Source organism: Varanus komodoensis, unplaced genomic scaffold (genome assembly GCF_004798865.1).
Source record: "Varanus komodoensis strain SLA01 unplaced genomic scaffold, ASM479886v1 scaffold18_3, whole genome shotgun sequence".
NCBI lineage: Eukaryota > Metazoa > Chordata > Lepidosauria > Squamata > Varanidae > Varanus > Varanus komodoensis.
Window position 1 is genome coordinate 11,487,383 of NW_025335549.1, and position 17,877 is coordinate 11,505,259.

Genomic DNA, 17,877 nt, shown 5'->3' on the forward strand with positions numbered 1-17,877 from the left:
TAGTCTTCTATGAATCCAAAATGAAGAATCACGCGCAACTCCTTGGGCTTCTTTGCGGAAAGTTGAGCCAGCGATAAACCGAACGCACGGCTGAGCAAACGCCACCGCAAGAACAGCGCGGCTTCTTTTCCACCCTCCGCCACTGGCGCCCCTGCCGGCTGCGCTGGGCTGCACATCTGCGGCCGGCTCTCCCACGGCCGTGGCTACTGCGCCTGCGGGAACGAGCTCCCATCTCGGCTGCGCGTGGAACGGAGAAAGGCGGCGGAGAGCGATTCCGTCCCGTTCTGGGGCCAAAGAACTACGCTTCCCGCGAGGCACCGCGAGGCGGCCTTACATCCGCCCTTCCTTCCTGCCGGCGAAGTGCGCCGGGTGGGCGCCTGGCTTCCGCCAGGAGTTACTCGCGGCGGGTCATATGACCGCGGCCGCTTCTGCCTGCAAAGATGGCGGACAAGTTGCCCTCGGAATTTGACGTGGTGGTCATAGGAACAGGTAAGGCGCGTGCGGACGGGTGGGGGATCGGCCTTCCTGTAACGTGCGAATTGTTGCGGGGAGGCACGGGGGGGTCTCGGGTCAAGAAGGAAGCGTTGCTGAAAGCGGGGAAGGAAAGGAGCCGCGGGTGGAGGCGGGTTGGGACCGAGGGCGCCGGGCGGGACGGCGGCGGTGCGGATCGAGACCCCCGCCTCATCTTCGCGTGCCTCCCGTCGCCGTCCTGTCCCCTCGCTGTGCTGACCTCCCTGCATTACGGTGTCGAAGCAGCGTGCCTTCTAGCTTGCGTGCACGGTCATTGTAACGGGTCCCGGAAGGACTCGGCTTCTGCTCTCCCTCTGCCGTCGCGGATCACGGTGCCCATCATCCCCATTCATCTGATTGCCCGTCTGACGTGCCCCTTAATGCGTTTGATGGGTGGGCTTCAGGCCCCGAAAGCTGCGCCTGATTACTTTAAAGTGCCACCAGACTTTTGTTCTTCTTTTTTGTCGCGATGGACTAGCACTACTTCCCCGTCTTTTTATTATTTTATTTTATTTTTGGTGAGAAGGAATACATTTTTGCCTTGCGTATTTCGAGTGGTAAATGAAGCCACTTTTTCCTGTCCTCTATGAGAAAATGTTGCATCATCTGGGGTTGTTTAAGCTTAGAAAACGTTGAGTAAGGACACCCCTTTACTCAATGATGGAGGTTGTGGAGAAGGGGATGAAGAGAATGTCATAATACTGGAACCCACAGAGGATGTGGCGTGAAACTGATTGGTGGGATGCCCGGGACAGATCAAAACAAATCCTTTTTCACCCAGCTCATAGTTAAATGATGGATGTCACGTCCACACCATCTCTCGATGGCCACCAATTATGATAGCTTAGAAGGTGAGTGCTTACATTCACAGAAAAAAGGCTGTTTGTGAGTACTAGTCCTGATGGCTATATGCTACCTCTAGGATCAGAGGCGGTATGCTCCTGTCAAGCAGTTGTGGGGGAACATGGTGGGCATGTTGTGAGCGGAGCCGGCTGGTGCCGGAGTCAGACTAGATGGCCCGGGAGGTCCCTTCTGACTCGCTCTGTTTCTATGTTTCTAACTGGGTGAGAAGGGTCTGTTTCGCTCAAGTCCTATTTGAGCGTTCCCTGCTGGCAGCGGGTTGGCCCTTGTATGAACAGCATGTGGGACTAGATGGACTTCTGCTCTGATTCAGCATGGCTCATCTTCCGTTCAAGAAATACACCATTTCTCGAATATTGTTGCCTTCCTCTCAATTATGGTTAGGAACAGCCTTTTAAAAGACTGCTATCCGCAGTAGAAGATCATGTCAGGATTACCGGTGCGATCAGTGGGACAGTTTCCCCATTAAAATGTATTACTTATTTTTAACTGTTATCTGGGAAGGATCTGCAGCGTGTCTGTTCTCTGTATGGTGTTTGGCCTACTGTTGGTGTTAGGCAATAACATGGGGGTAACTGTAACTCTCTTGAAAGGCTACATGCTTAACGACAACAACAACAACCACCAGACAATCTGCATTGAAGAGCCATCTAGACCAGAGACAGACAGAACATAGGTTGCTACTTTTTATTTTATTTTATTTTTTTACACTTCTGCTTTCACCGTGCCTGGGCATTGACCATGCTGGAAGGGGCTTCTGAAAGATGACACCTAAGATTTCTGGACACAAACCTTCTGCCTAGCTTCCTGAATTTGTCCAGCTTTCTGGATTTGCACAGTGACCAAGTAGGTGCTTTTGGGAAGCTCATAAACAGTCGTCCCTCACTTGGTGTCCTGCAGATGTGTTGGACTACAGCTTCTATTACCTTTTACCTGAGGAGGTTGTGGTCTCTCCCTTACCAGAGACATTCAAAAAGCATGTGGACAGTCATCTGAATGCGATGGTATAATTTAGTGGTATAGCTCTGAAAGCAGGCAGTTGGACTCAATGGCCTTCTGGCCCCTTCCAATTCTACTTTTCTAAGGTTCTGTCAACCCAGTGGAAATTCTGGTCCTAACTATGTGGAGGGAACTAACTTGAAGGAGGCTGCATTAAGGTAAAACTTTTCCATGGCTTTCCCCTCTGCAGCAGTTGGCATGTGCTTGGTAGGGAAAGTGAAAAGAGAATCTTTTCTCCCTAAAACTGTTACTTTGCAGATGGCTTCACATGACATGCAATGCAGACCTCATCTTAACTGTCACACAGTGATTGTTTTTGTGGTCTCTGTGCGTGTGTTTTGCTGAGAGGGTAATGAAAATGGTGCTCCCATGGGACAAGCACCATGGGACTTGCTTGTCCTATGTACCTAAAAGTTCTGTAGGCAGTCAATGTTTAGGGCTAGTATTGCCAGCTTATTCTCTGGAGCCTGGGGATGAGCAAAATTTCTGCATGCCAAGCGTTCCCTGGCTTGCAGATGAAGTGTGAGGAAGGTCTTCAAGAACTAAATTTTTGGCTTACATGTAGTTACACAGGAGCCCTGCCAGAAATAAAGCTGAATCCAGGTTACAATGCAGCCTTTCTCACTACCAATGGCTAAGAACTCTGCTATGTACTGGGAATGTAGCTTTGCCTAATCTCTACTTCTTTGCCCCCCCTGCAATTATTCTATATTACCACTGTCCTTAAGTCTTCCTCCCTCCCTCCTGACTTCATGTCTTTAAATGTTGCAAGCCCATTGGAACTTTAGTCTAGAAATGTTATGGAATAATAAATATGATGATCTTTAATATGCTATGGGACATTCTTTCTGTGGGGACATAATATTACTACTACTGCTTGGTTTATGTCAAATAACTTCTAAGGTAGAGTAAATGTATTTAGCACTTTGTGCCAATTTATTCATCTTTGAAACAGACCTGTATGGTAGGTCACAATTTCCATTTTATATTCTGAGCTTGCAAGATATGCAACATAACATCATAAGATCTGGAAGGGCCTTTGTAGACCATCTAGTCCAGGCTCTGCAAGGAGTTTCTCTCAATATTCAGCTGTAATCTACCATCCTGTGACTGAACCCCATTAGATATAAGCCTGCCAGCAGGGTTAGCAGAGAACACTAAAATTTTAAAAATGTGCCCTTTGCTGTGTCAGGGCTTCAGAACTGGGAGTGATGACCACGTGTTGGTCACAGAGTCCAACCCTCTGCAAAAGGGCTCCATGGCTTGGGCTGTTTAGCATGATGTCCGCCTGAGGAACTCTGTTGTTGAGGGTAGAGGGAGAGACAATCCAGATTTTGGATCCAAGAGGGAACTATGGGTTACAATTCTGGGTTGTCTCAGGGCAGGTTTGGGCTCTGTTAGCCCAGAGTTCTGCATTCCCCGGGGCATTGTAGCTCTGCCTGGCTGCAGCCCAAGTACTTGAGCGGTGATAACCAGCTGACCTGCTCTTGCTTCTCTTACAACAGCCCAACATGTAAAAACACATCAGGGTTTAGTATGATATCTGAACTGGGCCTGTGTGCATTGCATTCGGTTGGGAGGAAAAGCAGGGGGTTCAAGTAATAAATAAATATTAATTTATTAATATTAAGAAATCTATTAAGGTACTTGTGCTCATCTTTTTCTCACTGGTCCCATTGAGGCTTCTGCTGCTTCATTGTATGAACTTGTGTTTTTTGTGTTCTCAGGGGAATGAGTGCATGTTACCTAACTGTCGATACTTCTGCTTTGGAGTGTTACTCTCAGGAATCATAGGTTGTACCGTAGGTGACATTGGGAAGCAATGCAACAAGAAAAGAAAAAATGGGCATTCCTAGATCCAGTCTTGCCAGTAGAACTTGGTAGGAGCAATTGGAATGGAGGAGCTAAGGTCTGGAATTGCTGGCTGGCAGTGCAAAGCCCTTTGAATTGCAGTACCATAGACTGAGAATGCAACCAGATCCTTCCTTCTGTCCCTGTTTGGATTATGACTTGTATTCAACCTTTAAATTTGTTTGCAGTAAGTCTTAGGTACTGTTTGTTAGCTGCTGTTTAAGTTATAAAATAAAATCCCATTCCCTTCTGAAAGGTATTTGTGTTCTCTGACTTGTGTCCTAGTACTTCTATTCCCTCTGCATTTTTCCTTAAAATAGAAGTTGTTCTTTATATTTCTTTTTTAAAAAAATCCTCCAAAATGAAAACCAGTCACTGTAAATTTTCTGGTTCCATGCAATTTTTTCCTCCTTTCTCTTTCTGGTCTTCACTAGTTATAAATAACACATGAAATGACTTTCAAGGTAGAAAGCAGGAATCCATTTTGAAATATTCTATAAAATAAGAGTGATTTATGGCTCCATATGATTTTGGCTGAAAGCATTTGGGCTTTGCACAGTCATCAAAGTCCTGTCAAGGGATTCTATTATTTATTGTTCGATATGCCAGGAGTGGTGGTAGTACTTTATTTTATGTTTATCTTATGTAAGTATAGTGTTAAGAAAAATCAATTCCAGATACTAATACAGTTTTAAAAATCTATTGTGGCAAACTAACCAAATATAAGAGCAATGAGCAGAGAGATGAGTTACGAAGAGAAGCATTAGCAATGCTGATTTTTAACTCTGTCCCCTCAAAAAAAAAACACCTCCGAAATGTTTTGATTGCTGCTGAACATTTGGAGACACAATTTTATTCTGTTATTAGTTGTTTCCTGTTTTCATAGCTCAAATGCTCATAAAGAAGCATGTTTCCTTTTTATGCAAGCAAATAAACATCTGGCACAGCAAGAAAGCTCCTCACCATCACCACCAAAGAAGTACCCCTGGACTTCTTGTAAAGGATATTTGAGATTGAAAAAAAATAGTTGCATAACAGGCCTTTGAGTTTCCGAAACATTTCATTAGCTTAAGCACTAATGTTGGAGCTGAATGCTTGCTAAATCTCTGTAGATTTGTTGCATAGGAATGGAGAGGTACTGAGTTGAATCCTTATATAAAAAGCCACAAATGAGCAGTTGATCATTTGTCCTCTGAAGTAGTAATTCTCCAGCTTTACTTAATATTTCGGGCTCCTTGTCTAAAGAATTGGGCAAACCTTTTCCATTCCTCAAGTTTCCTACCATCAAAGTTTGGGGGTTGCTGCGAGGATGTGAAAGGTGCCTTTACTAGGTGCCCATGTGGCTTCTGCAGTCTTCCAGAATAGCCTCCACCACCAGAGTTCCATTATCTCTGTGGGGCACAACGAATTTCATTTCATTTATTTCATTTCTATACCTCCTAATAGCTGCTGGTCTACAAAAATTAAAATCCAAACCACAATATGATAAAAACAAAATAAAACCTTCAAGGGTCAGAGCAATCAAAACATTTTTTAAAAAAAATCTAAAAACAGTTAGCAAGAAGATACAACAACCCAATAACACACATATTTAAAAGCTAATTTGAACCTTTTCTGCCTGAAATTCCTCTCTAAAGGTTTGGTTGTAAGCAGTGTTAAGAGCTTTAAATCCAATCATGGTGGCATGGTTTGTAGGTAGGGGGGAGACTGCCTTACTCCTTGTGACTGTGGCCCCAACCACTATTTGAACATAATCCCTCAAGAACTTTTTTGAGATTTAATTTGGGACTTGCTCTGGAAAACAATTCCCCATCCTTTTCTTATGTGAAACACTTGTTCCAGCAATCCGTTTTTATTGTGTATTTATTAGCTTTTCACCCCAGTAGTCACTTGATTTGAGCATATGGCGGTGATATTGACTATGGACTGTCATTTTGGTTAACACAGCCTGATCGGGATCGTCTGCAAAAGATTGCTGAGGCCTGAACTGTCTTTGTTTAAACAGTTTTTTTAAACAAATGCAAAGGTTTTGCCTAGTTCTTCTCTTCTAGATCTAAGTTGAAATGGGTGTTCTTCAGCTTTAACACCAAATGCTTGGAATGTGTCTTTGTAATTTTTTTAAACCAAAGCTGTTCTTTGTTGGAGTTTTCCTTTTCCATTGTGTCCAACATTAATTTTCAAGATTAGAACTGTTAATATATTATTAATTTTGCTAACTGCACGGAGAGCAAAAATTATTTGTGTCTTCAGCCCATGAATTAGTGCCTAGCAATTTCTTGATGATAGTAATTGCAAGGTCATTGCTACTTAATTACAGATAGTAATTTTGAAATTTTGGTATGCATTGCTGTAAGATTTAAAGGCTTGAGTACAGATGCTGTCTGTAGCAGTGTGCCTTGCTGTGATACCAACAATGTGTCAACAGGAGGAAGTGGACACTTTAGCCAAGTAATATTTCTTGAATGGAAATCATGATGCTAATTGGTTCATAGAACTAGAGATGTTTCATGAAAGTTTGAAAGACGGCTTAAGGAAAAGACTTCAGCCTGTGATTTGGTATTCCAAATGCCTTTAGAATTGTCTACTTGACAAAATAAACTTTCATCTATTTCTGGTATAGAGTTTTTTTTAATCTCCCCCAGCCCCATCGTAGGTAAAAACCAAGTGCTACATGAAGTTCTATCACAGCGAAGTAGCAATTGATGCTGGAAACCAGCACTGAAACTTCATAACCTTTTTTCCCCTGTTTTGCCAGTTGAGATTAAATCTTCCACTATCTGTCAAAAAGGTAGGCCTTAAAAATGACGAAAAAGTTGCTGAAAGTCTAAATTTCTACCTTAAGGGCAACTCAAGATATGAAATAGATTAGAATGCTTCCTAGGTTGATACCAATTCCTGATTTTGTTAGAGTCATTTTGCTGATCTTGCAGAAAACTCATCTGCAGGGCTATTGGCTTGGCCCTCTTAATGACCTGATGTGATAGACAGCATTGGTTTCACCTTCTATATATTATGAGAGGAAAACTGTGTTCCTTGTCCACATAGAATTCACTGCAGATCTCTTTTACTGCAGTATGGAGGCTACTATGGAGCCATTGGCTAGGACAGCAAAAGCCCGAATAGCATTTCTTTAACTTGTACAGCTTTTATGCATTGATTACAATATTTTACATTTAGTTTCTTTGCCAAGTTTCTGTACTGCTTAACTGCCAATGTTGTGAAACGAGTTCATGGTTTAAACTAGGGTGGACAGAAGGTAAAGCTCCAGATGTTTGGGCTTCTACCTCCAGCATTCCTGACTATTGGCAGAAGCATATGGGAGTTGAAGTTCTAAACATCTGAAGAGGTCGTTGTTGTTGGCCAGCGCCTTGTTTAAACAGCCTTCCCCAGCAAGCTGTCCACTTGCTGTGCTAGTCATGGTGTCCATCATCTTCAACCATCATGGCCCTGCTCTTGGGGATGACAGTTATAGTCTAGGGCATCTGTCAGGTGCCAGCTTGGGGAAGGTAGGTTCAAAACCTTCAGATGTTCTGAACTTACATTGCCGTCAGTCTCAGACAGCATGGCCTGTGTTCATGAGTGTTAGGATGCGGAGTCAAATGCATATGGCAGGTTGGGGAAGGTTGGCTTACTAGGATGTAGTAAGCTGAATAAAGAAACGAGAAGAAACAGGGGAAAATGAAGAAGAAAATAGGCAGACAATGCAGGAGAAATGCTAGGACAAGAGAAGCTAAACATCTCTTGTAGGCTATCCTGAGATCTTGTATGGTAGGATGGTATACAAGAGCTTTTAATAAGCAAAGAAACATCTAGTTAAAAGGATGTGAGTAGATCTTGGTGTCTTACATCTCTCTCCCTGACACAGTATGGTTGATTGGGATGCACTGGTAGAAAGAGACTGGTCTTTCAGTTGCTGTGAGCTATGAATTGGCAGTAAAGAGCTGTTTTGCAAAGAGACTATCCGTTGTTTCAGAAGCTTGAAAAGAAGAAGGGGAAACCTAGCTCCTGACAGATCTCTAGATGATACTCAGTGGATCATCCTCTTCTTCTGCCTTTGACCTTCCCTCGCACCGTTGCTTTCTCCACCATGGCATCTTGTCATGATGTGCCCAAAACACAGCAGCCTCAATTCTGTCATTTTTGCTCCTAGGGAGAGCTTTGGCTTGATTTGAGGTGGGATCCATTTGTTCGCCTTCCTGTCAGTCCAGGGTATTCACAAAGTTCTCTATCACCATGTTTCAAATACATAAATTTTACTCCTGTCAGCTTTTTTAGCTGTCCAGCTTTCACACCCATACATAATGATTGGAGATACAATAGTCGAGATAATCATGGCCTTGGTCTCCAGTGAAACATCCTTGCATTTGACAAGCTTTTCCATTTCCTTCATTGCTGCCCTTCCATGTCTCAGTTATCTTCACATTTCTTGGCCGCAGTTTCCCTTTGAATTGATGATTAAAATTATGAAAGATTTTTCAAACCTTGACTTGGTATCCTCATTGTTGACATTAAAATCATATAATTCTTCTGTAGTCGTGACATTTACTTTCTTAATGTTTAGCTGCACTCTTGCTTTTTTCATCGTGCTTGGGAGCTTCCCTGGGCAGGCTTCCACATTTTTTGGCTTGCCACAATTGTTAGGGCAAGTGAACCACTCGTCTTTGCTACTGTGAAGCTGCGGAGTGGCAGGAATGGACCCAACAGTCACATGGCAAAAACTGTTGTCCTCCTTGAGCATGCATATATATATATATATATATATATATATATATATATATATTAGTAAAATTTTTAAACTAACAATAAAAAAAGAACATCAAACATCACAAACACTGGATTCACTGGGTCAACCTCCTACTACATATTTTTTAACATTCTAATATCAAATTCCAGTTAGTTTATCATAGTTTGAAAAACATCTCTAAATTTACGCCAAGTCCGGTTTTCCCTCCTTGATTATATCTTCATGCGTTTCTCTTCCAAACCATCAGAGAGGGCCAAGAAACTAACAGTGGCAACCTTTAGCACTGGAATATTAAGGCAAGCCAAAATTCATGGCTCCGTGCCATAGAGTTATTTGATTATCCATGAAATCTATAGAAACAGAAAACTATACTCAACAGCAGTTTCTGAACCTATGGTTTGACCAAATAGGTCAAGTATTGCTCACATACTTGTGCAATACATATAATACATTCTGACTACATATAAGTATGGTGATCTTATAAAAGCCAATGTTAGTAGCATGCTTGAACTAGCATGTGTTATTGGAGAAGTATAAAATTAAATTTCAAAACTTCAAAGATACATCTCTTGGGGACCCAAGAAAGGACCTTCTTGATGGCTGCTCTCAGTATTGGGAATTCTCTGCTGAGCTAAGCTAAGTTGGCTGCCTCTCTGTGTCTCATCAGTAAGCAAAGACATTTTTTAATTCTAGAAGGCCTTTGCCCTGTAAGCTAGTCTGTTGGGTTGGGTGTTATTTTATTCTTTCATTGTTGTGTTTCTAACTTGTGTGTGTCACTATGTATGTTTTGTGATGGTTCATGACTTTATTTTTGTTTTACATTGTTTTTCTTATTGTTAGCCATGTCTTTTGTAGAAAGGTAGATGTAGAAATCAAACTGAATAGATAAACAGGAATCTTGTTTTAAGATGTTCTCCCTTCAAGCTTATTCATCATATTTTTCATTTTCAGACTGTTCACCCCATTTATGTCCAATGTTTTTACACCCTCTCTCCTGTAGGTTTGCCTGAATCTATCATTGCAGCTGCATGTTCAAGAAGTGGCCAGAGGGTTCTGCATGTGGATTCGTAAGTCTTCCTTCCTAATCAGAGTATTCTGTTATATATTTGGGACTTATTTTGACACTTGATGGACTGTAGTGCTATTTATTTATTTAACTTACAATCCACATGATAGGGCTCTAAGTGGATTGCAGCAAAAACAATTCGTAACAATGAAAATAAAGCAAAAACGTAATATAACCATCAAATAACAAAAACAAAACAAAAAGATAAATAGAAATCTGTAACAATATACAATAATGACACACAATAACAATATACAGTAAAAATATACAGCTGAGACTTAGGTGTATATTTTACTGGGTTAAAATAGTGCAGTAGAACAATGCAAATCTATATACCTTTTAAAACTGAACAATACAAAATCAGTTATTGACGTGTCTCACACTGATCTTTTTTGAGTCCTGATGAGCTAATTTATATGCTTGAGAAGACATGCATTAGATCGCTTTCTTAAGTTTGAGAGTTTGCCATTTTAACAGATTGTAGTATCATCTCTAACTTCTGAAAATTAACCTAGGGAAACTTCTTTTTCTTTTTTGTTATGAAACATCATAACATTTATTTAAGGAGAGGCTACTTGAAATAAATTAAAGTATTACCTTTTCCACAGAGTGACTATAAATGTGAGAAGTGGTTTAAAAGTTAGAAGGTACTCCTCCTAGAATGATCTGTAGTTACATGAAAAAGAGCAATGGTGCTAGAGTATGGTTCTCTGTGCACAGATGCTAAATTTCCCAAAGGTTCTGGAGCTGGTCTAGAACGCATGTACTTTTTTGTAATGTAAATGCATCCTTATCTGGCTAAAACAGGCAATTATAGCTGATAATAGCTACACATTCAGTGCATGTCTATGATTCACATGACTGGGGCTATTGCTTTATGAGAGGTTTTTGACCTATGAAGAGTGATACAGGGTGTGTGTATAGTGTGGCAGGATGCACCCCAACATCTACAACCAGGGTGAAGAACACACAACTCACAGGTTACTTGTCGCCCCCACCCCACTGATGTGGTATTTTTTGTGGGAGTGGGAAAGTAGCAGTTTGGTTTTAAAGCAGGAGACACAGGGAGCATATTCCTGGTTCAGAAGCTGAACTGCCCTTCTCGGGTCCTCCAGGAGAGGCGGTATGGCGCTTGGAGCCCCAGATGTTACCTAGACTTGCTCCGTAAGATTATAAGAAAGGAACCATCTTATTTCAGCTGTTCACTTCCCAAGGGCCGAGGGGATTTGGAGGAATGATGGTGAGAACCCAAAGATTGCTTGGAGTCTCTCCTTAGCTAGGATACAATGGTGGGGATGCCCGGAGGAAGAAATAAGGTTTGCCTGCTAACCTTGCCTGACTTCTGAACTGGTAGAGGGCTTTGGGAGGGCTTTACCAACAGGCAGCATTTAACTCTACTTCGGTACACTCAAGTGCTCTTAAAATCATTTGCTGATTTTAAAACTATGACCCACTGCCTGCTTTAGAGTGATGCAAGGATTGTTTTACGCTTAAGCCCTGTCAGCCAGGTTCACCCTGATTGCAGGTTGAATATTCATAATGGCAGCTGTCAGGCTCTGCTGTGCCTTAAGGGTGAATTTTGATGGGATGCCATGTTATTTGGCCCCATATAAGTATTTGTAGTGGATAAATAAACAGTAGACACAGGGAGGGAATGTATAAACACTCCCTTATCAGTTTGTAAGTTCATATATATTATATATGGATGCAGCATAACTTTAGATGTGTTAGAATGCAGTGTAATTTTGGATGTGTACTTGTCCCGGATTAGAACAGCTGCGTGTTAGATTTTTCCCTTCAAGGCTGAATTGTATCAGATAGTATTTTCCACTTTCATTTCACTCACTAGGCTGCTATTATTGCTAGGAATTTGTCTTCACCAATAAATAAACCTGAAATAATTTTGGCAAATAATAAGTAAGAAATACCACCTAGATTTGTTCCTCAGAATTTAAATCCATAAATCCTATATGGAATTCTTAGGTGAATAGCATGTGAAGAAAACAAATTGAAGCTCAGTCATACTTCTAAATCAGCTCCAGATGGTGCCTGTGTAAAATTTAAAACTTTATCCTTCTGATAGGTATTAGATAGAAAGCACAGAAAGGTGGGAGGGTAGTGGAGAAGAGAAACCGAGAGTCAAATGAAACTTTTGAAGTACTTTGTATGTGCCAACTCTGCCTGGATTCATTACCCTGGGTGGATCTTATTACTTTTAATGTCCCACCACTGTTTTACGTTTATCATAATATACCGCTTATGTGATGATGGTAGATAGTCTGAAGTGGACCATTATAAACCACTGAGTAGCACCTCTGTTGATTTATAAACACTGTCCAAGCATCGCCCATCAAGAGCAGCTAATCTTATTCAAAATAGTCACTTCCATTGCAGCCCGGCCATAAATTCCTGTAGTCATGTTTTAAAACCAAAGTTAGCTTCTGCCAAATTGTAATTGAAGGGGGCTGTATTTCTGGGTGCTAGCTATCTGTCTCAATAAAATGTTATAAAAAAAATTCTGCGGTTCTTTTCCAGAGAGCTACATTTACTGTAGATATTAATGAGCTGTTGACGTGTGAAATTTCAAGGATGGATGCTAAGTGATTTAGAAAAGTAATTTGCAATTCAGAACATGCAGCTTGGCATTGACTTAAACTTGAAGTTGTGAAAGTTGAGAATTGGATATAGTTGTGAAAGTGTTTTGTTTATGCATGAAAATCTTTCTTCCCTTATCCTGGCAAATCTTACCTTATTTTGGGGTCTGTGATCTTGTTTCTTCATACATTCTGCTTCTGTTGGTAGAAATAACCAAAGCACTGGGGAAGAAGATATTTCTTCACATTTTCCGTTCAGTGTCTTTCACAGAAATTCAGTTTAAACATTCAAGGGTTCAAATCGCACTACAAAGAAGTAAGCTGTTCAGCCAGCATAAGGAATACTTAGGGTACAATATTTAGGGTGCATATTTAGACAGCATTTTCCATCCAGCATGGAAGTTTGTTGAAGGGCAGATGCCCTTCGTGACAGTCCCAGTAGCCGTGTCCCAAGGCAAGGCCAAAAATGAGTAGATCTCTGTCAACAGCTGAGTAGATCTCTGTCAACAGAACAGTCCTATCAGCTCTCATCTCTAGGAGGAGCAGGTGTTTCAGAAAGTGATTTGGTCTTATCTTATGTTGTTCCTGTTGGTCACTGAAAAGAAACGAGGAATAGACTATACTGATTTTCTTTCCTTATTTGGATCCCTGGTCCAACACTCTAACCACTGCACCAGCTCTCCAGAGACTACTTAACCATGATTTGTTAACTATGAACAACCCATGAAGATAACCCATGGTTTGTTTTGAGGTTATGAGCTGTGAGTCAGGGCTTGTTATTTTGGCTAGATTCAGACAGTATGCTAGCCTGCGGTTTGCCCATACTCAACCCTTGATGGTGGGTTATCATGCTGTCTGAACAGTCTGTGTGTGTTGAACACAGGGGGGATCCATACTGTGATCCATCTGCACACACCTGCAGGCTGAAATGATGCTCTCAGCTCTGTCACTGCGTTCTTGCTTTGATCTTTGGTAAGTGGTCGGTTGAGAAGTAGTTGATCAAGATAAATAAATGGATACAGCTTCTAGCAACAGTAAGAGATGTTTTGGGATTAATGATCTGGCACCTCCTTATAATCAGAGAACTGTTGGTGAGATTGCTTCCTAGTATAAGACTGGCTTAAATCCACCTGTCTCTCTCACCCCCCTCCCCCCGGGCTGTAACTTGTCAACTAGGAGCAAAATGTGTGTACTGCTTCTCTAAGTAGCAGAAGGACATTTTAAGGTCAGCTTCTAATCATGAACAATTAGATGGTGTTTAGCAGACATCTGCCTCATTGTGCTAACTAAGCAACCTTAGTGGAGAACATTGCCCCTCTGGCGGTGTAAAGAGTCTTGTGCTTCTAATGAAGCCCTGAGTCGTTACTACAACTCCGGGATGGCGTTTTTCTTTTCAACAACGGGTAGGGTGGCCAGATGCAAAGGAGGTCAGAGCTCCCACAGCTTTAATAGAGGGAATTTTAGCAAGTGAAGCAGGGACATCTGGCCACCCTACCCGCAACATATCACTATTTCAATATGCAGTACCTCTAATTGTAGCCAAGGATGGTATTGTAAGATTGGCCTTTCTGTGCCCCTCCCATTTGTTTGTAAAATGAGTTAAAAGCTGGGCCAAATCCAGCCAAAGGAGAAGAACTAGTTGTCTGGATACACTGGCAAATCAAAGGCAGAGCTGTGTAGGAACACTGTCATTCTTGACCCAATCCAAGCACGGAATTCAGTGTTGGGGAGTATTCAGATTATATATAATGCAGGTTTCTAGCCTTTAAGGGTGAGAAGATGGAGCAGTGCATTCTCAGAACACCGAGAGGTATATTCACATATGTACGTATATGTTACATGGGATTTCCAGCACTTGCACCGAGAGGGCGCCTTGTGCCACTCTATGGCAAGCTTGCAACATGGACAAATAATTGCAGTAAAGCCCATTAAATTGCCTTTACTATGTTTTGTATTCTACCAAATGTGATAATGAACAAACACCACATTTTGAAAAACTGCAAATGGATTCCTTGGAGAAATAACATGTTAGCATATAATTTAGTAGGCAAAGGTAAACCTTGCCCTTTTCTCTTTTCGTGGGAACTAAGATACTTGAGGGAGCTGTATTCTTAAATGATGTGCAGGAAACCTGTAAACGGCTAAGTAGACAAAGTCTTCTGGTTTACAATTGATTCCCTTCTGTTCCTTTTTTGGTCTTGTTTTGTAAGTAGAGAAACAGCAGACATATTTTTAAAATATAGGGGATTTTATATTTAAAATTTCCCAGGACGCTACCCAAAATTCTCCTATGTACCTGAAATGGAGTTTGTGTATTTTCTAAATGGTGTGCAATAGATATCTGCTTTCTTTTGTTCTCTCTCGATCCCATGCACATGTGTAAGCCTCATGGCTAGGATGTTACCCTTAATTCATTGAGATAAATGCAGTAGAACTCTTGCAAAAATGAATATTTGCTGAGCCGTTTCTTTTTTCTTTTCCTCCCCTCCTCCCATAGGAGAAATTACTATGGTGGAAATTGGGCAAGTTTTAGTTTCTCAGGATTATTGTCCTGGATAAAAGAGAACCAGGTAAGGAACAATTATGTCTTTTACTTCAGAAATCTGAAGCAGGGGCAGGCAGCTTTTTGGTAGATTTGGCAGACTGAGAAACTGACCTGCTTCACTGAGGTGATAAAAGTGCCCATGGAGGAAAGGGTAAAGGGGCCATTCCAGTGAGTAGGGAAGGTCTGAAGCTCAACAAGAGAGATAACCCAAAGAGTCCATCTAGCCGAATTGCAAGCCAGGAGAAATGCAGAGCCAAAGGTCACCTCTGCTGTTTCTCTTGACCTGCAGAAGGTGTGCATAAGCCCCAGAGTTTGGGGGCTTCCAAGCATGGAGAGTGTACCCTATTGGACTGTGCTCTAATGCTTTCTGCCTGAAGCAGCTATTTAACCTAACCAAAATAAATCCATTGTTCTAAACCAGTGTTCAAGATGTTCAACATGCTGACTTAACTTCCAGCGATGGCTTGGAAGCCTGTACCTGAGCATGGATCCCTTTGTGGCTGAAATGGAGCTATCCATATATAAGGCAGGCATCAGCAGAGTCTGGTGAACCCCACTGTTTGAAGAAGTGCCAGTTTTTTAATTAACAAATCTTTGGAGGGAGGAAGTAATCCTAGCCATGTGGTGAGGTCTGGTCATGCTCAGTGAGAACTGAATAGTGCCCGTTGGGGGTACAAAGCTAGACTGTTAGAGCGGAGGAGGGAATGGAAATAGTGTCATGGATAAGAGCATGTGTTATGCTTTCTGCCCTGAACCTCAGCAGGTATAGTTCAAAAGTAAGTCCCATTAAACTTGCTAACTAAAAACTCAGGTACTCGGACACACAGGTGACTCCATACTTTGGGCAACAGATGAGCTGACCAGTATACTGAGCACATAGAAGGAAGCCCTGGCGGTCCAGCCCTATGCTGACACCTTGTCCAGGCTGAGGAAAGAAAGCATGCAGGGGCCAGTATGCATCTTCAGGGCTCTTGCTTTGAGTTCAGCAGTAGCTGAGCTTAAAATGACGGCTTGCTTTGCTGCTCATGACAAGGGGCCCTCATTCGCTAAGGGGCTTACCCGGTGAAGAGACCATCTGTCCTCCAGATATTTTGGACTTCAGTCAGCCCCAGGTAGCATGCCCTGTGGCCAGGAAAGCTTTTGAGGCACAGCCTAGAGAGCAGCAGGTTACGGAAGAGAGCTAGAACGAGTGCCCACGAGCAGGCCGAATCTCTTTGGAGACCCAAGTGCCGTCTGCACCCTCTGGGCTGCGCTGGTGTAACGATAAGCATGCATCTCCTCTCACACCTGATGCAGTTGCGCTTTTGCTTTTTCAGCTCAGTTTTCAAACAAATTAAAAATATGCGAGGGCTGATCATTCCTTCTTAGTGTATATGTTATAGCCTTTTTCATAATCTTGCCAGGAAAAAGCTGATCTGTGTGAGGAAAGCACAGCCTGGAAACAGTTGATCCTTGAAAATGAAGAAGTAATTCCTATCAACCAGTTGGACCAAACCATTCAGCATGTGGAAGATTTCTGCTATGCCAGGTAAGCAGGCAATCTCTAGCAACTAGTTTTGGGGTCTCCTGTGGGGGGCGTTCTTTTGATACTGCCTTCTCTTGATTTTCATTTTATGTCTTACGAATTTTTATAATAAAAACTCTTAATTTTTAATTGGAAAGTTGGGGCACTACCAGATTAAGTGCCACCCTCCAGCACCATCTGTATTTTGGCTTGGAAGAGTACTTTTGTGTTTTGAAACTGTCTTGTACTTCACTTCTAGTCCAAGCTCCTTGCTTGTAGTCTCAACAGTTCGCTCCTTTTGTTACCTGTCATGACCCCCACTTTGTGAATGGGTAAGTCCCCCTAGCAGCCAGGACCAGTGAGAGCACCCCACATGTGCCCCCAGTGGCTGGGGACTCCTGCTCAAGTGCAGCGTGTGTGTGTGTGTGTGTGTGTGTGTGTGCTGGGTGAAGGGAAGCATTTTGAGCCGAAGGAAAGCGGAAGCGCTTGAGGCATATTTTTGGTAACATTATGCACACGGATAGGGATGCTTTCTGCCTTGGGCCTGGCCCAGGAGGATTGGGGCTCATCGCTGTAACTGTGTCAGCTGGGCTTCAAGCAGGATCTTTGAATTTCCTTTTCTAATAGTGGAGTTGCTCCAACCACCTGATCATTTTGATGTTTTTTTCCTGCCCCTTTCTGCAGTGCGATAGCCTTGAAATCACAACCTGGCTGTTTAACGGCTATTTATCTTGAATCAGAATTATTTGACTTGAAGACATCCTTGTGATCCTTTTTTTTAAAAACTTCTTTTTAGCAACTTCATGTTTGAGATGGAGCTGATCACAGCGACTCTGATGGCTTACATGCTTCGGTTTGTTTTTGCCATTGTTGCCTAACTTCCTTGAACTCCTATGAAATTGCTATTAAACATTTATTTTGCAAGAATAAAAGCAGCTGGATAGCAGTGCTAATATAGTGCTCCAAGCCGAAATGAATGGCCACAGAACAAAGTGCATCCATCAAAGAGGAAGAATACCATCTCTGCAACAAGCGGTATTAAAAAAAGGCAAATGGCTGAAAAATAAATCGTGAACACCTGTGCTGCATAAATTAACCAGCTGGTTGGCAATTTTTCTTTTGACCTATCGGGAAAGGTGGCTGTTAGGAGGCATTAATAAGACACATTGGCTTTGAGAGATTCTTTTGTTAGTACCATTAATT

General features: G+C 42.1%; 1 protein-coding gene across 3 annotated transcripts in view; it reads left to right on the top strand.

Moving 5' to 3' along the window:
- Positions 1–408: 408 nt before the first annotated feature.
- CHM (CHM Rab escort protein) overlaps positions 409–17,877 on the top strand; it is a 52,163-nt gene continuing 34,694 nt past the window's right edge. For all 3 annotated transcript variants that reach the window (XM_044427295.1, XM_044427296.1, XM_044427297.1), the window contains exons 1-4: positions 409–489; positions 9,966–10,032; positions 15,123–15,195; positions 16,574–16,698. In XM_044427295.1, the coding sequence (XP_044283230.1) occupies positions 441–489; positions 9,966–10,032; positions 15,123–15,195; positions 16,574–16,698 (314 nt within the window). In that variant the 5' untranslated portion in view covers positions 409–440. The remainder of the gene's footprint in view (positions 490–9,965; positions 10,033–15,122; positions 15,196–16,573; positions 16,699–17,877) is intronic.